Source organism: Sander lucioperca, chromosome 2 (assembly GCF_008315115.2).
Source record: "Sander lucioperca isolate FBNREF2018 chromosome 2, SLUC_FBN_1.2, whole genome shotgun sequence".
NCBI lineage: Eukaryota > Metazoa > Chordata > Actinopteri > Perciformes > Percidae > Sander > Sander lucioperca.
The window spans coordinates 33,212,706-33,240,643 of NC_050174.1; the positions used below are offsets into that span (position 1 = coordinate 33,212,706).

The following is a 27,938-nucleotide window of genomic DNA, read 5'->3' on the forward strand; positions in this document are numbered from 1 at the left end:
TGAAGTAACATTTTGAATGCAGGACTTGTACTTTTACAGTGTGGAAGTAGTACTTTTACTTAAGGATTAATATTTCTGCCACCGCTGACAGAACCAGAGCAGTTCAAAAAGTGGGCGATCACTGTTGAGCGCTATTGTATTTTTAAAATCTGATCCGTTTTAAATGAATACCAAATGCTTATGAAGTTGGTTACATTTTATCATTATGTAAAAAACGGTTTACACTCAAAGCAAGAGACAAAACAAATGTTTTTCTGACTCCTTTATGAGATGCAACAGCTGTGCTTGAGCAAACAAAGTGATGATCAGAGGGTTGGGTTAATAATCTTGCCCAAGAAGAGGATTTCCTCCGTATTGCGTTCAGTGATGATGACCACGAATGGACGATTGAACTTCAACACAGGGACAGGGGCCGGGAGGGCAGTCAGTTCGATGCCGATGCCTGTGGCAGCTGCAGCTGTGGCTCCGGCCTCATCCACGTCCAGCGTAGCTTGGTGAACAACCTGCAGTGCAACGTAGAGTAAGTGAGACGACGACCTATGGAATGTGTGTGAAACAACAAATCATATGCGCCGTTTACTTACACTTGAGACTGCCAGTCCTTGCTTCTCTGAAATGCCTTTCAAATTTGCACGACCACCAAACATGTCCTTCATTCCCATTTCTGACAGCACATTGTTGAGGTTGTAGGAAGTCTTGATGGAGAACTTTGGAATATATACATTATATCTCCTAAAACATTGGGGGGGGGGGAAGAGACAAAGATTCAGTGATTCTGACAATGGTAGGAATTTAATTTGGCTACGAGGGCCTTAAACAATGATATGCCGTTTTTAAATCACTGACACTCAGATTATTCCAAGTGTCGGACAACATTATGGAAAGGGTCCCTACAGAGACAGACCTCCAGGTTAAAGAGTAAAGATCCTTTTAGTTTAACATGAAACAGCCGCAAAATCCCCATCACCAAACTACATGTAAATAATCAGTACTTTAAACGTTTACGGAGCCAGTCTCAGACAGGACAAAGCTGGGTACCTTTTTCAGTGTCAAACCTTGCACATTAGAACCATAAATTAAGATTCTCCCAACCTGGGGCTCATAGCCTTCAACCATTTGGCGACGAGGTTCGAGCCAATGGCGTTCTCCAGTGTTGCCATGACGTCAGGCAACATCAGCAGCATGGAGTAGGAGCTGTTGAAGGGGAGCTGAAGGACTGTCGTCTTCAGCACGTGGTCGCGGTAGGTGTTGAAACTATCCTTCAGATTCATCAAGTCAACTGTAACCTGGACAATGACATTTTAAACATGAAGACGCAGAATGGATGATGCTTAAGACTGGGACTCAAATCCATTCATCCCTTTTTCTTTAAAGTGTGTCTAGTATAAACTGTGTACAGTGTGTAGTACAATGCAAAACAGTTGGAAAAAGCAGAACAAATTAGGGTGTTACAACTTATGGTTTTACAACTATCAAGTTTTCCCAAATTGTGTTAACGGCATGAAAAACACTTTCTAGATCTTTGGTAAATGAAGAATTCCCAACGGACCCCCGCTCTAGGTTTGGGCTGAACCCTGAATGTTCACGATGTCTTGCTCCACCCCTGTTAATTACTGGGCCTGATATTTTTTTTTCTGACTTAAGAAACTCTGAACCTTGGTGTTCCCGTCCACATTGAAGTCATCCTTCTTGGTGAGCCTAGGGTCAAACGGAGTCGCCCACTTTCCTGTTAAACAATGACCAGAAATCAAACACTTGTTTGATACATACAATCAAACCTCTATATGTAACATATTACATTACAGACTGACTAGATTTCATCCCACAGGACCTTCTTACCTTTGAAGTAAATGTAGCTGATTAGATACATGACTGTGCTTGGATCCAGGTCTTTCACCAGCTTGTCAATCTTCCCGTTGGTCTTCTCCGCCACGTACTTATTGATGGCATCAGCACTTTCTGTGGCTTTGGTGAAGTCCACATTGAACCCATCTGCGAAGTACGACTGCTTCAGGGTCTGCAGGAACTCTGGCTTGGGCTTGAAGTCATCGTCCACGAACACAGCGGTCCCTTTGCTGGCGTCCTCCTGAGATGGGTTGTTGGCGCTCTGGAGGAACATCTGGAAGGCCTGGTCCACATCAGTCTGCGTCAGAAGGATGCTGTTGAAACCCAGACCACTGAAAAGCTGGCGGTGCGTCTGCCCCTGCGCTCCCACGGACAACGCAGCCAAGGCGGCCGACACACTAGCCGGGGAGAAGAAGATATTCTTTCCCTGTGAGTCAGCATGAGCTGCTAACTTCCTGTAGAGTCGGAAGGAAAACCCTTTGTTTGCTTCGTTCACCAGGGAGACGCTGATGTCCACTTCAGTGTCTGGGACGGCCTTGAGGTTTTCACGACCCGAATTGCCCACGCAGATCACCGCTGATAGGACCCAGAGACCCACGGCTGCACGCATCATCATGGTGAACTAATACAAAAAGTTCAAAAGTTCAGCTGAAATCGTTTGTTTAAATGAGGAAACTGATTGTACTGGGAGGTATTTTCTGAAGTGTAGTATGTGAATCTGATGATTATGTGGGCTGTTTAGTTACTCTCAAAGAACTGATTAAAGGGTGGTATGTTTCAAGCTGGACCATATTTCCCTATTCATTTATGTCTAAGTGACTGATGTGAACAAAAACCTTTGAAACTGGTCCAGTATTGAGCAACAACGCTGTAACCAGCAGCAGTTAACAAGGCTGCAATGTAAACCTACAGGATTGGTTGTCCACTGTTCCAACAATCACCACTCTGGTTTGGTTGAAATAAAAACTTAATACACCCATTTACATGAGGAAATACACTGGCTCTATACACACTAAAAAGTACTGAAGTGTGAATCTCCCAAGCAATTACACCAGTCACAATTCAGAAACACAGCCTGGCTTCTTACCTCTACGACCAGAGAAACAACTCATACAATACCAATTACACTTAAAGTAACAAAAGTCTAACTCAAACACTAAATATTAAGAGAACTTTGTCATGAACCAGCTCAAATTCAAGCAAACCAAAACAAACCTTTTCTGGATGTGAGGATTGAGAGAGAGATCACCAGAGCTGAATCTCCGGCCCTCTTTAAAGGACAAAGAGTCAATCAAGCTAATGTGAACCAGGTGTAGACTACCACACCTCTGCCTGCCTCCTACCCAGCTCACATGAGAGGGAGGGGTAATCACAATTGTGTGAATTGTGTGTGTGTGTGTGTGTGTGTGTGTGTGTGTGTGTGTGTGTGTGTGTGTGTGTGTGTGTGTGTGTGTGTGTGTGTGTGTGTGTGTGTGAGAGTCTCCCTGTAACTTGCGGCTGTAACAGTCATTTCCAAATTTGGGATTAATAAAGTCTATTTTTACTTGAATAATAAAGTCTTTTTAAAAGAAAAATCAACTCCACTGGAAGCGAAATAAAAGCACACAGCCAGTATAGTTTTCCGACAGCGCCCCCTGGTGTTTCATAGACAGAAACACAAGCTGACGGATGCAAGTGACTGTTTTTTTTGTGTGCAGACTTTATTACAGTTTTCTCCAACTGCTTGCACACAAAATATTTTCATGTCACACAATTTTTGAAACCTCTTACTCAAAGTGCAAAACTACACACCAAATCTTCAAAACCATAAGCTATTTCTCAGCCTTTCACTCAGATTTCAATTGCATAAAACACTTTATTCAAAATACTACACACAATTCTCTACCTAAGAGACAAAAATCTACCAGGAAGTGACTTGCTTTACTTTTCCAAACACAATCAATCAAAATGCTACACTTATTTTTTCGTGTGCAGACTTTATGGAAGGCATGCTTTCTACGGAAGAAAAACTAAATACAAATTTATGACATGGAAATGATGCAAAATTATTTAACTGCACTGCTGAATGGGGACAATGATGAGACCTGATAAGGATTATTCCTTTCCATTTAACATGGAAGGTGACAGAGAAAACAAAAATGGAGGTGGTGTTGCATTATTTGTGAACAACAAATTTAAGTGTAAAAAAGTAAGGGAAATGTCAACAAAAATGAAAAATATCATGGAATATGCACGTTAGAAATAGAGTTGGAGAAAACTAAGAATATATTAATAAACTGCATCTATAGAACACTTGGATCTTGTCTTGTTACATTTAATGAAAAGATGGTTGACATGTATGATAACAGACTTTAATGTAATTTGTTAAAGTTAAAGGAACACAATCCCAGCAGAGATTTTATCAACACAATGTATAATATAGGTCTAGTACCTTCAATCTTAAAGCCAACTAGAATAACAACTGATTATACAACTTAATTGATAACATCTTTACCAATGAAATTGGAAATAGAGTACTAAGTGGATTGCTTATCAATGATATAAGTGACCATATTCCCGTGTTTGCAACCCTGCAACATTTCTCAAAGGAAAATACACAGAGAAACTCAAAAACTGCTAAGTTGACTTGGAAAAAACACCTGACGCCATAGAGAACCTTAAGGAGGGGTTAAGGCAGCAAAGCTGGACAGAGGTCTATTTAAATCATGACCCAAATAAAGCCTAAGATGAATTCTTGTCTACATTTACAACTCTGTATGACAAAAATTGCACTTTCAATTCAATTCAATTCAATTCAATTTTATTTATAGTATCAAATCATAACAAGAGTTATCTCGAGACACTTTACAGATAGAGTAGGTCTAGACCACACTCTATAATTTACAAAGCCCCAACAATTCCAATAGTTCCCCCAAGAGCAAGCATTAGCAGTGGCTATTGCGACAGTGGCGAGGAAAAACTCCCTTTTAGGAAGAAACCTCGGCAGACCCAGACTCTTGGTGGGCGGTGTCTGACGGTTGGGGTTATGACGGTACGGGATGTAGCGTGGCACAGCAGAGCATGGGTGGACGCGGTGGATGCAGCAGGACGTAGCCGGACATTGCAGGGAATCGCAGAGCATAGCAGGGTGTAGCAGGTCCATAGCCACAGCTGCACCCAAGACCCAGGTCTTGGTGTCACCCTAATCTGAGGCGATGTTCTGGGTGAAGAAGAAACATAAGGACTCCGGGGAGTAAACTCCCCAGAGCTAGGTTAGTAACAAGCACTTCTGGGACAGGATATGCATGAAAGCTATCAAGCCATCACCTGCTGTAGCATCCCATTGACTGCCATTTCTGTCGACGAGCTGCTGCACGTCATCCACAAGCGAACGTCATCCACAAGCGACAGCAGTCGGCGGGGACGAGGCAGCCGGCAGCTGCCTTCAACCTCCTACCTAACAGTCGGCTCTATCGCCTAGTTTTTATTATACTAATAAAGTGTTTTTAAAACCAAAGACACATTTTTACGTGTAAGTAAGTATTAGCCTCACGCTAATTTATCAAGACTAGGCCTACCGGCTAAACTAACGCTAGCTTCATGGCTACCTCTACACCTGGCGAGTCCCCACTCCCCCTCAGGATTTCCTCGTTGTTCAATAATACAAACAAAGAAATTGCTGACCTCAGGGAAGATGTTCGTCGGCTTTCCGAGGACTTAAAAACCAAAGATGCTTTGTTAACCGCCTGCTTGGACGTGGCTCATAATCAGTCGCTCCGGATCTCATCTCTCTCGGCGGCCTTCCAGGATACCGCGCCATGGGACCCAGCTGCCTGCCCACGCCCATCGTCCTGCTCGACACCGGTTATCAAGCCACCCTGGACTGAGGTGGTTTGCGGCCGAAAGAGAGCCTCGGGTAGGGCTCCATCGCCTCCTGCCCTCAGCCTCTCCAACCGCTTCAATGCTTTGTCGGAGTCGGAGCCGGTGGTGGCCAGTGCGGCTCACCGGGCTCGCCCCGCTTCAAAGCAGACTGACCAGCCGTCGTCACGGAAGACGATTGCTACCGCGCGGCGAAAGCTTCTGAGGGATGCGGTAGTCAGACGGTCCGGTGGCCTACACTGCCTGGATCAGCCAAATGACAACGTTCCTCAAAAACAATCTCCACAACCGAACGGTAAGCATTCTTCCTCTTCTTTTCCCTGCCCATCTGAAACCGACACTGACTGTTTTGCTCCCGTCACCGGCTACCCACACCCCCCCCACTCCTCGTCCGCTCTTCCCCCTAACCACAGTAATTATTGGGGACTCCATCACTAGAGACCTACGGTTTCATAATGCTGTCACACACTGTTTTCCCGGAGCCAAAGTTGCAGACATCCTGGCTAAAGTTATGGACCTGATACCCTCATTTCCGACCTCTATCAAACGCATCGTGGTCCATTGTGGACATAACGACATGTCCACTCGGATTCAGGAGTGTGAGCGCACAAGGCGAGACTTTACCACTCTCATTGAGGCTTTAAAAAGCACTGGGAAGTCGGTTTTTATTTCGGGCCCACTTCCATCTCTAGGTCGCGGATCAGGCCTCTTTAGCAGACTACTCTCCCTTAACACCTGGCTCCAGCTCACATGCAGCATTCACAGGATAGGTTTTATTGACAACTTCAATCTGTTTTGGGAACGTGGCTCCCTGTTCAGCAGGGATGGGATTCATCCCAATACACGCGGAAGCCAGATGCTACGTGGAAATTTGCACCACGCCCTGCATACCCAGACCTCTGATTGACTGTTTACATCCCGTAAACACTCCCACAAGCACACTGACCAGACACACTCTCCCAAAGTCAATAATCAGAGATACAGCGCTATACGCCCCTCTGTGCTCCCTTCAGAGCAATCACCCATTCATAATCCCATAACCACCGTGTCTGTCCCCCGACTGAGACCGTTTAAACCAAACACTAATAAAAGAGGTGCTATACTAAACAACCTAATTGGAATTAAAACAACCACTGCAACGACAGAACAGAATAGGAAAATCAAATGTGGGCTATTAAATATTAGATCTCTGTCATCGAAAGCATTATTGGTAAACGAATTGATATCAGATAACCACATTGATTTATTCTGCCTCACCGAAACCTGGCTGGGCCATGACGAATATGTTAGTTTAAACGAAGCCACTCCTCCCAGTCATAATAATACCCAAATTCCACGAGGCTCAGGCCGAGGAGGGGGAGTTGCAGCCATATTTGACTCGAGCCTGTTAATTAATCCTAAACCTAAACTAAATTATAACTCGTTTGAAAGCCTTGTTCTTAATCTTCAACACCCAACATGGAAAACAGTACAGCCAATTATATTCGTTGTTGTTTACCGAGCACCAGGTCCATATTCTGAGTTTTTATCTGAATTCTCAGAGTTTTTATCATGCGTAGTCCTTCAATCAGACAAAGTACTTATTGTAGGTGATTTTAATATCCATGTGGACATTGAGAGCAATAGCCTTAGTACTGCTTTCAATTCACTGCTAGATTCTATTGGTTTCAGTCAGAGGGTGCATAAGGCCACGCACTGTTTTAACCACACCCTCGACCTTGTGCTAGAATATGGCATCAAAATTGACGATTTAATAGTATTTCCGCAGAATCCTTTATTATCAGACCATTTTTTAATAACTTTCGAATTCCTACTACCAGACTATACGAAATTAAATAAAAGTTTCTACACTAGATGCTTATCTGACAGTGCTATAGCTAAATTTAAGGAAGCTATTCCAACAGCACTTAACTCAATGTCATGCCTTAATATAACAGAGGACTGTTACGTTAACTCTAGTCCCTCCCAACTTGATAACTTTGTAGACGCTGCTACGGCCTGCCTACGGACTACTTTAGACTCGGTTGCTCCTCTCAAAAAGAAGATGATGAAGGAAAGGAAACTAGCACCTTGGTATAACTCCCAAACTCGCAAATTAAAACAAATCTCACGAAAACTTGAAAGTAAATGGCGTTCCACCAAACTGGAAGAATCTCGTGTGGATTGGCAAGATAGTCTAAAAAATTATAGGAGGGCCCTCAGAAATGCCAGATCAGACTATTACTCAACACTAATAGAAGAAAATAAGAACAACCCAAGGTTTCTTTTCAGCACTGTAGCCAGGCTGACAGATAGTCACAGCTCTATTGAGCCATCTATTCCTATAGCTCTGAGCAGTGATGACTTCATGACCTTTTTTAATGATAAAATTATAACAATTAGAGAAAAAATTCATCACCTTCTGCCCACAGCTTCCAACGACTCACCATTGGGCGCAGGAGGGCTAGAGAGAACGATAAGACCTGATACTTATTTAGACGGCTTTTATCCTTTAGACCTCCAACAATTAATGTTAAGGGTCTCTTCAGCTAAGCCAACTACCTGTCTCTTAGACCCCATTCCAACGAAGCTACTTAAAGAAGCACTACCTGTGGTCAACACCACATTACTAGATACGATCAATATGTCCTTATTAACGGGTCACGTACCGCAGTCTTTTAAAGTAGCTGTGATAAAACCTATTCTGAAAAAACCCACCCTCGACCCTGAGGTCTTAGCCAACTATAGACCTATATCTAACCTCCCGTTTCTCTCCAAAATCCTTGAGAAGGTAGTCGCTAATCAATTGTGTGACTTTCTGCATAGAAATAGTCTATTTGAAGACTTTCAGTCAGGATTTAGAATGCATCATAGCACAGAGACGGCACTGGTGAAAATCACTAACGACCTTCTAACTGCTGCTGACAAAGGACTTGTCTCCGTACTTGTCTTATTAGATCTTAGTGCTGCATTCGACACTATTGACCATACCATCCTCTTACAGAGACTGGAACATTTAGTTGGCATTAAAGGAATCGCACTAAGCTGGTTTAAGTCCTATTTTTCTGAGCGATCCCAATTTGTTAATATTAACGATAAACCATCCAAATACGCTAAAGTTAGCCATGGCGTTCCTCAAGGCTCAGTGCTTGGACCAATTCTATTCTCTTTATATATGCTTCCTCTAGGCAATATTATTAGGAAACACTCAATTAACTTTCACTGTTACGCAGACGACACCCAATTATATCTGTCAATCAAGCCAGACGAAAGCGGTCAGTTAGCTAAACTTCAAGCGTGCATTAAAGATATAAAATCCTGGATGACCCACAATTTTCTGATGTTGAACTCAAACAAAACGGAAGTTATTGTGCTGGGACCCAAGCACCACCGAACTTCATTATCTAAATATATAGCTACCCTAGATGGTATTGCCCTGGCCTCCAGCACTACTGTCAGAAATCTAGGAGTCATTTTTGACCAGGATCTATCCTTTAACGCCCACTTAAAACAAACCTCAAGAACAGCCTTTTTCCATCTTCGTAACATTGCCAAAATCAGGAACATCCTGTCTCAAAACGATGCTGAAAAACTAGTCCATGCATTCGTAACTTCCCGGCTGGACTACTGTAATTCTTTACTATCAGGCTGCTCAAATAAGTCCCTCAAGACCCTCCAGCTGATCCAGAATGCTGCAGCACGTGTTCTGACAAGAACTAACAAAAGAGATCACATTTCTCCTGTATTAGCTTCTCTGCATTGGCTTCCTGTAAAATCCAGGATTGAATTTAAAATCCTTCTCCTGACCTACAAAGCACTAAATGGTCAAGCACCATCATACATAGAAGAGCTTTTAGTACCTTATTGTCCCACTAGAGCACTACGCTCCCAGAACTCAGAGCTACTTGTGGTTCCTAGAGTCTCTAAAAGTAGAATGGGAGCCAGAGCCTTCAGCTACCAGGCTCCTCTCCTGTGGAACCAGCTCCCAACTTGGGTTCGGGGGGCTGACACCGTCGCCACATTTAAGAATAAACTGAAAACCATCATCTTTGATAAAGCTTATAGTTAGGGAGTGAGGAGTTGCAGCATAGTAGAGTAGAGTAGAGGGAGGCAGGAAGTACAAGCCCGTTCCGGCAGGGGAGAGTACGAGCCCGGTCCAGGGCCCCTCTCTTTAGCCTGCCTCTCTTAGTTATACTATTATAACTCTAGACTGCTGTGGGAAGCTCCTTCCAAGGACACAATGAGCCGCTCCCTCTTCTCTCTTTTCACTTGTCTCCTTTTGTGTGCATCTTAGTCCCAGAAATGCCTGTTACTAACCTATCTCTGGGGAGTTTTCTCCCCGGAGTCCCTTTGCTTCTTCTTCACCCAGAACATCGCCTTGGAATTGGGTGGCACCTACACCGGGGTCCTGGGTGCAGCTGACGCTATGGACTTACTACACCCTGCTACGCTCTGCGTTTCCCCGCAGTGTCCGACTGCGTCCTGCCGCGTCCAACCGCGTCCACCCAGGCTGCTGTGCCACACTACACCCCGTAACGCCCTGCTGTGCCCTACTATGACATGAACTACTATGACTACCATTGTGATCACTGCTTCACTATCTTTATTATGACTATTATTGCCACCATTCACCACTCCCCCAACTGGTGCCGTCAGACACCGCCTACCAAGAGTCTGGGTCTGTCCGAGGTTTCTTCCTAACAAAAAAAAAAGGGAGTTTTTCCTTGCCACTGTCGCAATAGCTACTGCTAATGCTTGCTCTTGAGGCAACCACTGTAATAGTTGGGGCTTCGTAAAGTACAGAGTTTGGTCTAGACCTACTCTATCTGTAAAGTGTCTCGAGATAACTCTTGTTATGATTTGATACTATAAATAAAATTGAATTGAATTGAATTGAAAGGAAACAAAAGAAAAGAGCGTGTCATAAGAAGGAAGGAACTTCCTCGGCAGTCTAGAATTATAGTAGCATAACTAGGAGAGGCACTGTATTATTGATTATACGATAGGTAAATCTGATGACTGTAAAGAGAAGCAGAGAAAAGCAGGGGTGCTGTGTCTGCAGCAATACACCCTGCCCCGCCGGTCTAGGTGTTCACTGCAACTCCTCACTCCCTAACTATAAGCTTTATCAAAGAGGAGAGTTTTCAGTTTAGTCTTAAATGTAGCGACGGTGTCTGCCCCCCGAACCCAGATTGGGAGCTGGTTCCACAGGAGAGGAGCCTGATAGCTGAAGGCTCTGCCTCCCATTCTACTTTTAGAGACTCTAGGAACCACAAGTAACTCTGCATTCTGGGAGCGTAGTGCTCTAGTGGGACAATAAGGAACTAAGTGGTCCTCAAGATATGAAGGAGCTTGACCATTTAGAGCTTTATAGGTCAGAAGAAGGGTTTTAAATTCAATCCTGGATTTTACAGGAAGCCAATGGAGAGAAGCTAATACAGGAGAAATATGATCTCTTTTCTTAGTTCTTGTCAGAACACGTGCTGCAGCATTCTGGATCAGCTGGAGAGTCCTAAGGGACTTATTTGAGCATCCTGATAATAAGGAATTACAGTAGTCCAGCCTGGAAGTAACGAATGCACGGACTAGTTTTTCAGCATCGTTTTGAGACAGGATGTTCCTAATTTTAGCAATGTTACGAAGGTGAAAAAAGGCTGTTCAAGAGGTTTGTTTTAGATGGGCATTGAAGGATAAATCCTGATCAAAAATAACTCCTAGATTTCTGACAGTAGTACTGGAGGCCGGGGCAATGCCATCCAGAGTAATTATGTTTTCGGATAATGAAGTTCGGAGGTGTTTCGGGCCCAGCACAATAACTTCGGTTTTGTTTGAGTTTAACATCAGGAAATTGTAGGCCATCCATGATTTTATATCTTTAATGCATGCTTGAAGTTTAGCTAACTGGCTGGTTTCGTCTGGCTTGATTGACAGATATAATTGGGTGTCATCCGCATAACAGTGAAAGTTAATTGAGTGTTTCCTAATAATATTGCCTAGAGGAAGCATATATAAGGAGAATAGAATTGGTCCAAGCACTGAGCCTTGAGGAACGCCATGGTTAATTTTAGCGTAATTGGAGGGTTTATTGTTAACATTAACAAATTGCGATCGATCAGAGAAGTAGGACTTAAACGAGCTTAGTGCGATTCCTTTAATGCCAACTAAATGTTCCAATCTCTGTAACAGGATGGTATGGTCAATAGTATCGAATGCAGCACTAAGATCTAATAAGACAAGTACGGAGACAAGTCCTTTGTCTGAAGCACTTAGAAGGTCGTTAGTAATTTTCACCAGTGCCGCCTCTGTGCTATGATGCTTTCTAAATCCTGACTGAAAGTCCTCAAATAAGCTATTGCTATGTAGAAAATCACATAACTGATTAGCGACTACTTTCTCAAGGATCTTGGAGAGAAAGGGAAGGTTAGATATAGGTCTATAGTTGGCTAAGACCTCAGGATCGAGGGTGGGTTTTTTCAATAGAGGTTTTATCACAGCTACTTTAAATGACTGCGGTACATAACCTGTCAATAAAGACATATTTATCATATCTAGCAATGAAGTGTTAACCACGGGTAACACTTCTTTAAGTAGCCTCGTTGGGATGGGGTCCAAGAGACAGGTAGATGGCTTTGCTGAAGACACCTTTAGCATTAATTGTTAAGGGTTTATAGGATAAAAGCAATCTAAGTATATGTCAGGTCTAGTCGTTCTTTCTAGCAGTCTGTCAGTTAAAGGTGACCCATTAGAGGTTGAGGGCAAGAGGTGATGAATAGTATCTCTAATTGTTATAATTTTATCGTTAAAGAAACTCATGAAGTCATCACTACTCAGAGCTATAGGTATAGATGGCTCAATAGAGCTGTGGCTATCTGTCAGCCTGGCTACAGTGCTGAAAAGAAACCTTGGGTTGTTCTTATTTTCTTCTATTAGTGATGAATAATAGTCTGATCTGGCCTTTCTTAGGGTCTTCCTATAGGTTTTCAGACTGTCTTGCCAGTCTAAACGAGATTCTTCCAGTTTGGTGGAACGCCATTTACTTTCAAGTTTGCACGAGATTTGCTTTAATTTACGAGTTTGGGAGTTATACCAAGGTGCTAGTTTCCTTTGCTTCATCGTCTTCTTTTTAAGGGAAGCCACAGAGTCTAAAGTAGTCCGTAGGCAGGCCGTAGCACCGTCTACGAAATTATCAATTTGAGAGGGACTAAAGTTTACATAAAGATCCTCTGTTATATTACGGCACGGTAATGAGTTTAGTGCTGTTGGAATAACTTCCTTAAATTTAGCTATAGCACTGTCAGATAGGCTTCTAGCGTAGAAGCTTTTATCTAATTTCGTATAATCGGGTAGTAAGAATTCGAAAGTTATTAAGAAGTGGTCTGATAATAAAGGATTTTGCGGGAATACTATTACGTCTTCAATTTTGATGCCATATGCCAGCACAAGGTCAAGGGTGTGGTTAAAACAGTGCGTGGCCTCATGCACACTCTGACTGAAACCAATTGAATCTAGCAGTGAATTGAAAGCAGTACTAAGGCTATTGCTGTCAACGTCCACATGGATATTAAAATCACCTACAATAAGTACTTTGTCTGATTTTAGGACTACACATGATAAAAACTCTGAGAATTCCGATAAAAATTCAGAATATGTACCTGGTGCTCGGTAGACAACAACAAATATAATAGGCTGTACTGTTTTCCATGTTGGATGCTGAAGATTAAGAACAAGATTTTCAAAAGAGTTATAATTTAGTTTAGGTTTAGGATTAATTAACAGGTTTGAGTCAAATATGGCTGCAACTCCCCCTCCTCGGCCTGAGCCTCTAGGAATTTGAGTATTAATATGAGTGGGAGGAGTGGCTTACAATCACTAAGGACAAAAAAATATGAAGACAAACCCTGGATTACTAGGGGACTAGAAAATTCTTGTAATTTGTTTTTATTATACAAGCAGTTTCTACAATTTAGAACAAAGGAAGCAGAAAATAAATATAAGAAATATACAAATAAATTGACTAGCATATTGAGAATAAATAAAAAGGATTATTTCAATAAACAATTAGTACAGTACAGAAACGACAAGCAGGGCACATAGAAGGTTGCTAAACAACAAAATCAAAAAAGGTAATCAGATTACCCAGACCACTTTAATAAAAACAACCAATCACTAATAACAGACACAAAGGAGACTGCTAATGAATTCAATGACCATTTTGTGAATGTTGGCTAAAATTTAGCAAAAGAAATTGTTGATCCAGTAATAACAGAGGATATAAATAAAAATATTATTAAAATAAATTATTGAGGAGAATTGAGGAAATAGATAATTGATGTGGTAAATAAGTCCAAGAATAAGAAATCTGCACTGATAGTAATTGTATTGACATGGCTTTAGTTAAAAACATTTTACATAGAATAGAGAAACCCCTGACTTATATCTTTAATCAATCGTTACAAACGTAACGTAAATCGTTTTCCAAATCAAATGAAAATTGCCAAGGTCATTCCCATCTACAAAAATGGAGATAAGCACTCTTTCTCAAACTGCAGACCAATTTCTCTCCTTCCACAATTCTCAAAAATATTAGAAAAGCTTTTTATCCATAGATTCGATCATTTCATAGAAAAACACAGTCTACTGAGTGAACATCAATATGGCTTCAGATCAAACCGGTCCATTACAATGGCAGTGATGGAGCTAATAGAACAAATATATCTACAGCTATGGATAATAAGGAATTCACTGTAGGTGTTTTCGTGGATCTAAAAAGAAAATTTGTTCTGGCAAAAATCTTTTGGATAAAGTGAAAACTGAACTAGACTCTTTAAAATGATGGTTTAATCTTAACAGGCTGTCACTGAATATAAATAAAATAATACATAATATTTGGACATCGGAATTTCAAGAATTTTAGACATATTATGTTAGATAATATTGAAATAGAAAGAGTATATGAAAACAGATTTCTGGGAGTTGTCATAGATCACAAAATATGCTGAAAACACATCATGTTAATCATATTAAAACTAAAATATCAAGGTCCATAGCAATGGACCAAAGATATTCTTAATAGAAATTCATTACATTTATTATATCAATCTCTCAAATGTAATTTATGGTGTGGAAGTTTGTCGGAAAACATATAAGACAAACACAAATCCAATTTTTTTACTTCAAAAGAGAGCAATCAGAATCATAAATGGGGCAAATTATCATGAACCAACAAATCAGTTATTTATAAACTTACAGATACTTAAATTTAGTGAACTTGTCTACCTTACAATAGCATCACTAATGTACAAAGTACATAATAACATATTGCCAGACTGTATCCAGAGGCTGTGTCAAATGAGAGAATGTCAATATAAACTGAGGGGAAGCTGTATTTTCACAAAATTATATAGCAGAACAAATGTAAAACAAAGATGTGTTTCAGTGTATGGAGTTAAATTGTGGAATGAATTAGAAATTGACATGAAAATGTCTAACACAATCGACCGATTAAAAAAAGTATTTAAACATAAGGTGATTAACAAATATAAAACAGAAGTGTGAATATCAGAAGGTACACAAAATGTATTGGAATGTTTGTGTTGTACTGGGTTATATAGTGTATACTTAGTTTCTGTAACTTTCATGTTCGTATGAAAGAATATAATTCATGTAAAAAGGGTAGGAGTAATAAGATCAGGCTCCAGGCTTCTAGTAGTGAGTTGAAAGCAGTACTAAGGCTATTGCTGTCAACGTCCACATGGATATTAAAATCACCTACAATAAGTACTTTGTCTGATTTTAGGACTACACATGATAAAAACTCTGAGAATTCCGATAAAAATTCAGAATATGGACCTTTAGGCTTGATTGTTGTGGGTTACAGATAAACAAAATAAACAATCAAACAATCAATTATTGTGGAAGCCCATTTCCACCAAAATGGTGAACAAAAGAACATGTAAGTCCAGAGGTGGAAAGTAAAGAATTACATTTACTCACATTACTGTAATGGAGTAGATTTTTTGTGTACTTTTACTTTTTAAGGTAGTTTTTAAAATGTGTACTTTAACTTTTCCTCAAGTATGTTTTGTTTGCAGTATTGTACGTTGCTACATTTTAAATCACATCCGTTACTGAGTAAATAAAAAAAGATCTCTAATGTTTTGTATCCGTCAACAAACTAACATTGAAAGCGTCTTTGTTTACTTGTCAAAGCACAGAAGACTGAGATTTAATTACATAAGCATAATAAGTTTAAATAAGACGAAAGAAGATAAAAAAAGTATATTTCCCCACCGCTGTTAAAACGTAATTGAGTAACTTTTTACAGTACATTTTTAAGGAGCTACCTTTTATTTTTTTTTTATTTTATTTTTTTCCTTGAGTAGATTTTATTACCAGTAATTTTACTTTATTTGACTATATGTAACTTTTAAATGTTTCTGAAACTGTATACTTTTTCATCTGATGATCATAACATCCTGTTCTCATGAACCACAAAAAGTTAAGCACTGTAATTCTTAAGCATTCCACGTTTTTTTTTTGCTGCATTCATTTTGACAGCTGCTGTATAAGAATGCTGCTGGTGTATAAACCAGAGTAGTGATTGTTGGAACAGGAAAAACCAGCATTTAGCTTTTTTTTTTCTTTTTACCTGTTATTCTATATCTTTATTATTCTTCTGTATCCTTTTTTCAACACACAAACCCGCTTGCATACAATTTGTTTTATAACTTTCTGATTTATCCACATTCCACTATAACACAAGTTGCATACTGTGTACAAAATGCAGCTTTCACTTACAGACTTGTCACTTGTTGCTATACAAGACATCTTGATGACAGCCATGCTCCCCCTCAACCTTTAGCCAACTTGCCGTTAAGAGCCAAGCTGCCTTGTTTACTCAGTGAGTACACTACCCTGTATTAACTGGTTCCAGAAATACCTGGAGAATAACAGAAACAGGCCTTCTTCTGCCTACTACTGTCCTGACATTTTTACAGTACACACACCATTGTTGCACAGGATGTTCAGCAGGGTCCTATCTCTCAGGGTATTAAACATTAAGCGATAGGAGTAACGGGTTTTGAGCTAGAAGCAGGAGTTTTAAAGGTGCTCCCTGGCCTCATCTCTCTGAAAATAACTGAGACGGGAGAAGTCATGTCAACCTTTAACTAAAGTTGGTAACACAGAGCTAATGAATAATTGTTACTACTTTACCTACTTCTTACACATTTAAGCAATTTCCAGTTTAGAGTCAGCTTTTTCTAAAAACATATTGCCCATCTTTCAAACATTTGTATTATTTAACTTGTACTTCAACTACTTCTTACACATTCAAGAGAGCAATCCAGTGTACCATCAGCCTTTGAACATACAGCATTCACCCTCACTTTTGTTTCACCTCAACTTTAAAAATCCAATTCATTTTCTCTATAAGGATTTTGAGTAACCACAATGTCTAAACCATCCAAGGTAGACTGACCCCGAGCTGTGAGGTTTTCAAACAAAGTTTCTGATCGTGTAGAAGACAAGCCTGTACGAAATCAACAGTTTCCTGTTTCCAAAATGTGAGGATTTTTCTGCATTAAGTATTTCTAACTTTTACACTTTAAGTACATTTTCCTGATACAGACTTTTACATAACATTTTCAATGCAGGACTTTTACTGTTACAGTGTGGAAGTAGTACTTTTACTCAAGTAAAAGGATTTTAATACTTCTGCCACTGCTCCCAGAACGGTTCAAAAAGTGGGTTAGATACAATAGAGCTGAAAAGTGATTGCCCACTGTTCAGCTCTATTGTATTTTCAAAATCTGATCGTTATAAATGAAAACCAAATGCTTATGGAAGTTGATCATATTTTATCCCTACATTATTTTACCTTCAAAAGATTATATAAAAACTGTTCACACTCAAAGCAAGAGACGACAAGTTTTTCTGACTCCTTTATATGAGATGCAACAGCTGTGCTCGAGCAAACACAAAGTGATGATCCATCAGATGGTTGGGTTGATAATTTTCCCCAAGAAGAGGATTTTCTCAGTGTTGCTTTCAGTGATGAGGACCATGAATGGACTATTGAACTTCAACAAAGGCACAGGGGCCGGGAGGGCAGTCAGTTCGATCCCGATGACTGTGGCAGCTGCAGTGGTGGCTCCGGCCTCGTCCACGTCCAGTGTAGCTTTGTGCACAACCTGCGGTGCAACGCAGAGAAAGTGAGATGAATGGAATATGTGTGAAATAAAACATATGCTCCGTTCACTTACTTCTGAGACTGCCAGTCCTTGCTCCTCTGAAATGCCTCTCAAATTTGCACGATTACCAAACAGGTCTGTCATTCCCATTTCTGACAGCACATCGTTCAGGTTGTAGGAAGTCTTGATGGAGAACTACATCATATCTCCTAAAACATTGGGGGGGGGGGGGGGACATTCAGTGGTTCCAGAAATACCTTGAGAATAACAAACAGGCCTTCTTCTGCCAGCTACTGTCCTGACAATTTTTACACACACATTGTTGCACAGGATGTCCTATCTCTCACGGTATTAACGGAAGGAATCACTTCACATGGGTAGGCACTTGTAATGACATCTCGAACATGTTAAGAGGCTAAAAGCATATTTGAAACTTGCCCCGTTTCAGCCTTCTGGCTGAAGAAGGTAGCAGGAGGATAACACAGTGTAGGCAACACTGATAGTTTCTCGCTACTGACAGCACTCCGAATATACAAACAGAACTACGTTTTGAAATCGACCGGAATTCTCCTTTAAGTACTTTCACTTTTATACTTTAAGTACATTTTCCTGATGATACATAGACTTTTACTGAAGTAACATTTCAATGCAGGACTTGTACTTTCAGTGTCAAAGTAGTACTTGTACTTAAGTACAAGATTTTAGTACTTCTGCCACCGCTGCCAGAACCAGAGTGTTTCAAAAAGTGAGTGTTCACGGTTGAGCTCTGTTGTATTTTTAAAATCTGATCTGTTATAAATGAAAACCAAATGCTTATGGAAGTTCATATATTTTATCCCTACATTATTTTACCCTCAAAGATAATTATATAAAAACAGCTTACACTCTCAATAAAGCAAGAGACAAAACAAGTTTTTCTGAATCCTTTATATGAAGATGCAACAGCTGTGCTCGAGCAAACAAAGTCATGATCCATCAGATGGTTGGCTTGATAATCTTTCCCAAGAAGAGGATTTTCTCCGTGTTGCGTTCAGCGATGATGACCATAAATGGACGATTGAACTTCAATATAGGGACAGGGGCCAGGAGGGCAGTCAGTCCGATGCCGATGCCTGTGGCAGCTGCAGCGGTGGCTCCGGCTTCATCCACATCAAGCGTAGCTTGGTGCACAACCTGCGGTGCAACGCAGAGTAAGTGAGACGACAGACAAATGGAATGTGTGAAATAACATATGCTCCGTTTACTTACTTGTGAGACTACCAGTCCTTGAACCTCTGAAATGCCTCTCAAATTTGCACGATCACCAAACATGTCTGTCATTCCCATTTCTGACAGCACATCGTTCAGGTTGTAGGAAGTCTTGATGGAGAACTTTGGAATATATACATCATATCTCCTAAAACATTGGAGGGGGAAGGCAAACAGGCTCAGATTATTCTTCTAAGTGTCTGACAACATTATGGAAAGGATCCCTACAGAGAGACCTTTTTTTAAAGAGTAAGATCCTTTCTGCTTACAAGGCAATGAACAACTACAGACAAATACTATCAAATTAAACGGTTTCCTTTTCTTTCCAAACGGGACATGAACCCCGGTCTCCTGAGTGAAAGTCCTATTGTTTGACCCACCCCCTACCTCCTTACCAGGAGGGTTGGAGCTCTTAAACTTCCTCACCTTACTTCCTGCTTTGCTCCCGTCAGAACTACGACCACTAGAGGGCACCACCACTAGAAAACTAAATCTATGTCCGAATGATGCTGGAACACACCACTTAAGGGGTCTTTCTTGGGGAAGACCGGACAAAGCTGTGTACCTTATTCAGTGTCAGACCTTCCACATATAAGAAGCATAAATTAAGATTTTCCCAACCTGGGTGTCACCATAGCCTTCAGCCATTTGGTGACGTGGTTCGGGGAGATGGCGTTCTCAAGCGTTGTCATGACTTCAGGCAACATAAGCAGCATGGAGTAGGAGCTTTTGAAGGGGAGCTGAAGGACCGTTGTCTTCAGCTCACGGTCGCGATAGATGTGGAAATCATCCTCCCGATTCATCATGATGGCTGGAACCTGGACAATGACAATTTAAACATGAAGACGATGGTCAAAAACACGGCAAAAAAAAAGGTTGAAAAAAAGCAGCAAGATGTCAAAAACAAAATTAGGGTGTTACAACCATCAGATTTTTCCAAATTGTGTTAACGGCATGAAAAATGCTTTATACATCTTTGGTAAATGAATTCCCAACAGATCCCCGCTCTAGGTTTGGGCTGAACCCCGAAAGTTTACGTTGTCTAGCTCTGCCCCTGTTAATTACTGGGACTCAAATAATTTTTTCTGAATTAAGAGAGAAACTCTGAACCTTGGTTCTCTTGTCCACATTGAAGTCGTCCTGCTTGGTGAGCTCAGGGTCAAATGGAGTCACCCACTTTCCTGTTAGACAATGAGCAGAAATAAAACAAAAACTTGTGACTTCATACATTTAATTTACCCTTAAAATATGTCAACAGATCTTACATTACTACATGAGATTACAGACTGACTGGATCTCATCCCACAGGACCTTCTTACCTTTGTAGTAGATGTAGCTGATGAGATACATGACTGTTTGGATCCAGGTTTTCCACCAGCTTGTCAATCTTCCCGTTGGTCTTCTTCTTTACATACTTATTGATGGTATCAGCACTTTCTGTAGCTTTGCTGAAGTCCACATTGAACCCATCTGCAAAGTACGACTGCTTCAGGGTTTGCAGGAACTTTGGCTTCGGCTTGAAGTCGTTGTCCACGAACACGGCGGTCCCTTCGCTGGCGTCCTGAGATGGGTTGTTGGCGCTCTGGAGGAACGTCTGGAAGGCCTGGTCCACATCTGTCTGCGTCAGGAGGGAGCGGCTGAAACCCAGACCACTGAAAAGCTGACGGTGCGTCTCCCCCTGCGCTCCCACGGACAATGCAGCCAAGGCGACCGACACGCTAGCCGGGGAGAAGAAGATATTCTTTCCCTGTGAGTCAGCATCAGCTGCTAACTTCCTGTAGAGTCGGAAGGAAAACTCTTTGTTTGCGTTGTTCACCAGGGAGACGCTGTCGGCGCTGCTGACGCCAATCACCGCTGCTAGGACCCAGAGACCCACGGCTGCACGCATCATCATGGTGAACTAAGACAGAAGTTCAAAAGTTCAGCTTCATTGTTTGTTTTAATTACACTGATTTTGTACTGATGCATTTTCTGAAGGCTTAGTATAATGTGAATCTCATGAGTATGTTGGCGGTTTAGTTACTCAAAGAAATCTGAATAAAGGGTGGTCTTTTTTGAGCTAAGTGACTGATGGGAATAAAGTCATTAACGGAGAACGCTGCACCATGAAGCTGTGAACCAGGCTGTAATGTAACCCTACAGGACAAATGTTCAGCATCAGTTAGCGTCCACTAAAAGTTCTGTTGTTGCCGTTGACAGAATCAGATTATTTTTGTGTCTGACTACATCATGGAAAGGATCCTTACAGAGAGACTTTTGTTAAAGAGTAAGATCCTTTTAGTTAAACATGAAACACTCCCGAGATCACCATCACCAAACTCCACCAGACTCCATGTAAATCATCAGGACTTTTATCATCGTAAAACACTTCATTCAAAGTGGACAGAAACTAAATAAAACTACCAAAAGCCGTCTTGGTTCATCTTTCACTGTTCTAAGAATCACCACTCTGGTTTGGTTGAAATAAACCCTTAATTCACCCATTTACACATGGAAATATGCTGGCTCTATACACACTAAAAGTACTGATGTGTGAACCTCCCAAACAATTATACCAGTCACAATTCAGGCTTCTTACCTCTCCGACCAGAGAAACAACTCAATGCAAATCAGCAATACCAAACTGGTGCAATACCAATTAGTATCATCAGTGGTGTAGGGAGTGCATGAGTGTAAGTGAATAATAAAGTAACCAAAACTCAAAAACTAACCTTTTCTGGATGTGACGATTGCGAGAGAGATCACCAGAACTGCATCTCCAGCCCTCTTTAAAGGACAAAGAGTCAATCAAGCTAATGTGAACCAGGTGTAGACTACCACGCCTCTGCCTGCCTCCTCCTTCTTCTTTTTCTTCTTCTTCTTCTTCTTCTTCTTCTTTGTATGGCGGTTGGGAACCAGCTTTTTGGAGCATTACCGCCACCATCTGGACTGGAGTGTGGATCATGAGGCCAACCTACACTTTCTTAAATTCTTTTTACTAACCCAGTTATCTTCAAAAAAGAAAACAAAAAACGAAAAAACTAATTTCACCAGATCCTGTTTGCGTCAGCATTTGGATGAATGATGAATGCTGACGCATTCATCCAAATGCTATATATGTCAGAGGTCTCATGCCTCTGGAGCAACTGTATGTTGTGTATGCATTGCAGTGGGAATCAAACCCAGGTCTCCCAGACCAAAGGCATACATCATATCCACTGCACCATCACCGCCCAGATTGTTAAGTATCCCAAAAAAACTGCCATTTCCCATTTATTTTAGCTTTAATTATACTTTTGACTTCAGCTTTACTGTATTTAATATCCACCTCTATATCAGGCTTCTCTGCTGCTTTCTTCGCACATTTATCTGCCAATTCATTACCTCCTACACCTATATGAGCTGGTACCCATATAAATGTGGTACTATTACCAGACTTAAGCAGATTGTTAGCTAGTTGCATTATTTCATACACTATGTCCTGTCTAGCGGCCGAAGATGGATGGATAACCCCTTGAGATGAATCATCTCATTTTCGAGGGGGTCTTTTAAAACAACAGTAAATACAAAACACAAAATACATTCACACATACACACAGCACTCCCAAGCCTGACTGCTCCAACACCAACTGACCACCTCCCCATATATTCACAAGTAAAAACAGTACGTTTTCATACATTCCAAATGTGCTGTTATTTATAGTAGATGCACAAACAGTAGCAACTCACAGTTTAGTAACGTAACATTTATTATTAATATCACAATACAATAAACAATGTCTGTGCCCCTAATAGTCCATACTTTACTGACCTTCCACAAAAGTGCTGCTGCATGACTACAAGATCGTCCTGGCCCTGCAATACATGAGCAACCTGCTGTCTGTACTTCACCTGTCACTGATGCTAGCACCCAAGCCTTATGATGTGCTACGTGTAGGCTCTGGCTCGGTTCAATGTCCGCTTTTAGATAAACCAGGTCGTTTCATGGGACGTTGGAAACTTGTGGATAAGAAACACACTGGCGTCTATTGTGAAGGTATGAGTTAAACCATAGTAAAGAATATGTAGAGAAGCCAATAGCAAAAAGTTTGTCAAAGAGGAGATAATGATCAACCATGTCAAAAGCCTTTGTCAGATCAATGAAAATTGCACCAATGGGCATGTTATTATCTAAAGAAGAGAATATATCATTGGTGAGATTCGTACGAGCAGTGGTTGTAGAGTTGTTTGGTCTGAATCCAGATTGGTGTGGAGATATGATATGAAAGTCATTGACATATTGGGATATTTGATTAAAAATTAGCTTTTCAAACACCTTTGCTATGCTGTTGATGATGGAAATGGGTCTATAATTATTGAGGTCAGAGGGGTTGCCACCTTTATGCAAAGGGGTAACTTTGGCACATTTCCAAATTGATGGAATTGTGCATGTGGATAAGGAGAGGTTAAACAAGTCAGATATAGGATAAGCAAGAACATGAGAGGCAATTTTAATAAACTTAATCTCCAAACCATCTGGGCCTCAATCCACAAATGACCTGCTCGACATCAGCTGGGTGAATTCTGCTAAAGGAGAAGGAACTATGACATATAGGGTTATGAGGTTAGATTTCAGGATAGGGAAAAAGAGGACTTTGAGCTGCTGATAGAAGAAAAGTACTGACTAAAAGCATTGGCAATTGTAGAAGGATCAGTGAGATTTTCATTATTGAGTGTAATATGAGAAAATTAGTTTTTAGTGGGTTTATTAGTTAAACTGTTAATTTTATTCCAAAACTGTTTGGGGTTATTAAAATCATTATTTAAACAGTCTTTATAGTACTTAGATTTAACATTTCTGGTTTTGGTTGTACATGTATTCCGTTAGAGTTTATATGAAATCAAGTCATCAGAGTCCTTTGATAAGCGATATATTTCCCAGGCCTTGTCTCTCTGTCTAAAAAGACTGATAAGATCACCATTAATCCATGGTAAGTGTGTACCCTTTACCTTAATGGTTTTCCAAGGAGCATGTCTATTAATTACATCAGTTAACTCAGTATAAAAAAAGTTCCATGCATCTTCAACAAAGGGTTTTAACTGAAACCTGTCCCAGTTTATGGAAATTAAATCTTGAATAAAACGCTCACTATTCAAATTTCTACATTGTCTTACCGTAATGAATCTTGGTGTTTCTGAAACTTTATGTTTCATCTGATGATCATAACAGGCTGTTCTCATGAACCATTTGTTCAAAAAGCTACGAAAAGATGAACACTGTATAAGTGTGTTTCTGTGTGTGTGTGTGTGTGTGTGTGTGTGTGTGTGTGTGTGTGTGTGTGTGGGGGGGGGAGGGGGGGGGGGTGGGCATTAACAGAGTTCACTTCTCGGGGTAAACTAAAACTAAAGACTTTCACCAAGGAAATGTGTGTTCCTTGGGAGTGTTTTAATCCAAACCACGATATTTTTCCTAATTAGGGGCCCGAGTCTGCAAGAACAGGCAATAGCAAAGCTATGCCGTTTGCACAGCAGGGCTGTAGAACCATATTGTTTTTCTACTGATTAATCATCATCATAGTCATTATTCTTCTCTGCCTAAAACTCCGACTACAGCCTAAACCGTACATGGTGGGGGGGTTGCCATTTTCAGGACTGGTCTGAAATCCAACTGAATCATGTGATATAGGCCACGCCCATTTCCACCTAAACTTTTAAAAATCGCGATTTATCAAAAACCTACTTTTTCAAACTCCTCCTAGACCTTGCAACCAATCGGCACGTAATTTGGCAGGTAGCATCTCCAGATGGGCCTGACAAAAAGTTAATAGAAATTATTTTAAGAGGATAAAAATTGCGCATATTACGCACGAACAAAGTTGTGTAGCTAACTACGAAAACACCAACTTTGCCATATCTCGGCCAAAATAAATGCCATCAACGGCAAACTTTAGATTCTTGTTAATCATGACCCTCTGAAGGTCACCCACCCGTTTCACAAAAAATGGCCACTAGGGTACAAGTACAACAAGTTTTTTCGAACTTGTCCTAGGCCGTGCGACGGATCAGCACGAAACCTGGTAGGTAGCATCTCCAGATCGACCTGAACAAAAGTTACTCAAGGAATTTTGCTACGTTACAGTATGCACATTTGATGACCAAACAAATGTTCCTAGCTAGCTTCCACACACATATCATATCATATCTCGACCAAATTAAATGTTATCAGCAGATAACTTGAGATCATTGTTCAACATCCAACTGCAATGCTCCGTACCAAATTTGGCAAAGGTCGGCCTTAAGGGGCCGCTATAAGCAGCATTTATTTGTTTTGGCCAATAAAAAAAACTTGTGATGCTAGTTCGGCATGCCGCTTGGAGTCTCTCTACCAAATTGGGCAAAGATCAGCAATTAGGGGGCGCTATAATCGACATAGACAAGTTTTGGCCCTTTTACTCAATTTTAATGACATATTTGCAATGGGAATGTACCACAGACCTTGCAGCTCACACTTCTCAATATTTCAGAAAGATATTGAAACACTGATGTTTCCCACCTACCGTTAGGTTTTGGTTTTTGCTTTTGTGTGCTCCCCTGGTTTTTTTACAATAAACAAAGTTCCTAACCCACTTGAAAAAGTTTCTACAACCTTCAGTGGACAAATGCAACTCTTTTCTCTCACTTTTTTCAATCCAAAATCAACACCATTCATAGGCGCCGACGAAAATACTGAGCACCCACGTGTGTAAGACTGCCAGTAGGCTACATTCATTTACAATTAAACGTTGCAGTTGGTGCTAAGTGGAGAGTCTGTCATAGTGTGATTGGTTATGTCAGTGGCATTGATTCTTAATTTCCCACGAAACTGATCGCGGTAACGTGTCAGTTGAACTTTTCATCTCCAATCCTATCCGTATATCACTGTTAAAGGCAGTCTGTATATGCGTGGAGCTGAACTGTTGACCGCTACGTTTGCAACGGCAACGTACCACAGACGTCGCGGCTCACGCCTCTCGATATTTACCGATGTTTGCCTCCCTGCCGCCCGGTTTCGGGTTCTGCTTTTGTGCGCTCCCTGGGGCGTCAGGAGCGACTGGCGTGGGTGGCTTGGGCCCCGTCATAACTGCTTGCAGTTCTAGTTTTATATAGTTTTTATTTATGCCTCTGCCCGGGTCAGATTTTTCCCGCCAAGTCACAGAATGATTTTCGGCAGGTAGACGGTGCAATATGACCTCCCCGTAACGCTAACTCTTAAACCTTTAAGACAGCAAGTGTGGTAAAAACACTACTGCTTTTGTCCAGATCGTTGAAATCAACACAAACTAAAAGTTACATATAGCCACTTTAACCATAGTCCTCATAAATGTATTTAGTAGGGCTGTCAAAACAATGCGTTCATTTCGATTAATTAATCTGAGAAAAAATAACGTGTTAAAAACAATAACGCAGATTAATCAATTCCATATTGACGTTTGACCCGGAGCTGTTCTAGCCACCGTAAAATGAAGGAGGGAGACGAGAATGTGCTGCCTGGAAAAATCTTCTTCCTGCCAACTCTGGCTACCGAAATCTGATGCCACTGATATGTCTGCACTTCTCTCTGATGCTCTGAAAACAGACCATACAGGCAACACAAACACCGCTGCACGCAGCTAACGTTAGCCTACCGCTAGCTAGAAGCTGGATTAAACACTGTTAAAATGCTGACAGCTAACGCTACATTGTACGGTGTAAAGTTTGACTGTAGACTCTTGAATGTGTACATGATTCAACAGCGGGATGTAACAATCTGCAGCTGCTGCACGCAGCTAACGTTAGCCTACCGCTAGCTAGTTAACACTAGCTATACTCGACAGCAGCTAACGTTAGCCTACCGCTAGCTAGTAGCTGGATTAAACACTGTTAAAATGCTGACAGCTAACGCTACATTGTACGGTGTAAAGTTTGACTGTGTTTTACTGTAGACTCTTGAATGTGTACAGGATTCAACAGCGGGATGTAACAATCTGCATCTGCTGTCGGAAAAACAACACAGACGGTGCGTTCAATGAAACTGGTAAACTACAGCCTCGTGGTGCATTTGTAGTTATTGTAAATGTCCTTTTCCCATCTGGTGGTTGTTTTTGTCGTTCAACAGCAATTTACTAGTGAAGTAAGTTGTTATACATTAACTCATTTCATTTTTACCATATGGCCTTAGCAATAAACAAGCCGGTCTTTAATGTCACCATCTGTTGTTTAGTACTGTTTACTATCTGTTCAGGCACCGTTAATTAATCAGAGTATGTAATTAGATTAAAATTTTTAATCGATTGACAGCCCTAGTATTTAGTTTAGAACACCAAGACAAAGGAAGAGGAAAGTTACGTACATCCAGTTTAAAAGGAGTGACATCCGGCCGAATTTCAGAATCAGAATCAGAATCAGAAAGGGCTTTATTGCCAAGTACGTTGCACATACGAGGAATTTGTCATGGTGTTGTTGGAGCATGTCACACATACAAATATAAGAAGGATAAAAAGATATAAACAATATAAGTATAAACATATACACACAGTACGTATTAATGATAAAATAAATTTAAATAAATAGTAAAATAAGTTAAACAGTAGTGAAAAGGGACGCTACAGCAGAGTAGGTACAGTGGCATGAGGAGCCAGAGGTGGGGTGTGGAGAGAGTCAGGATGGATTCCGAGCCTTGTTCAGAAGGCTAGTGGCGGAGGGGAAAAAACTGTTTATGTGGCGTGAGGTTTTGGTCCTAATGGACCTCATCCTCCTGCCAGAGGGGAGTGGCTCAAAGAGCTTGTGTCCGGGGTGGGAGGGGTCAGCCACAATCTTACCAGCACGCTTCAGAGTCCTGGT

General features: G+C 41.0%; 3 protein-coding genes across 3 annotated transcripts in view; all 3 read right to left on the bottom strand.

The window, feature by feature from the left end:
* Positions 1-277: 277 nt before the first annotated feature.
* Positions 278-3,119, bottom strand: LOC116057265 (serpin A3-6-like). The gene is made up of 6 exons (XM_031309656.2): positions 3,061-3,119; positions 1,840-2,467; positions 1,656-1,726; positions 1,093-1,286; positions 585-732; positions 278-503 (listed from the first exon to the last, which is right to left on the bottom strand). The coding sequence occupies exons 2-6, from the start codon at positions 2,459-2,461 to the stop codon at positions 306-308; spliced, it is 1,233 nt and encodes a 410-aa protein (XP_031165516.1). The 5' UTR covers positions 2,462-2,467; positions 3,061-3,119; the 3' UTR covers positions 278-305.
* Positions 3,120-17,608: 14,489 nt separating this feature from the next.
* LOC116057263 (serpin A3-5-like) overlaps positions 17,609-27,938 on the bottom strand; it is a 93,469-nt gene continuing 83,139 nt past the window's right edge. Inside the window, exons 8-9 of the mRNA XM_035999008.1 lie at positions 17,946-18,068; positions 17,609-17,873 (exon numbers count right to left, since the gene is read on the bottom strand). Of these exons, the coding sequence (XP_035854901.1) occupies positions 17,676-17,873; positions 17,946-18,068 (321 nt within the window). The 3' untranslated portion in view covers positions 17,609-17,675. The remainder of the gene's footprint in view (positions 17,874-17,945; positions 18,069-27,938) is intronic.
* LOC116057270 (serpin A3-5-like) lies at positions 18,783-21,896 on the bottom strand. Its single transcript, XM_031309661.2, is given in 7 exon segments — positions 18,783-19,046; positions 19,122-19,269; positions 19,743-19,939; positions 20,232-20,302; positions 20,441-20,478; positions 20,480-21,021; positions 21,833-21,896. Coding segments are annotated over 6 exon segments (1,188 nt in total). The 5' UTR covers positions 21,016-21,021; positions 21,833-21,896; the 3' UTR covers positions 18,783-18,848.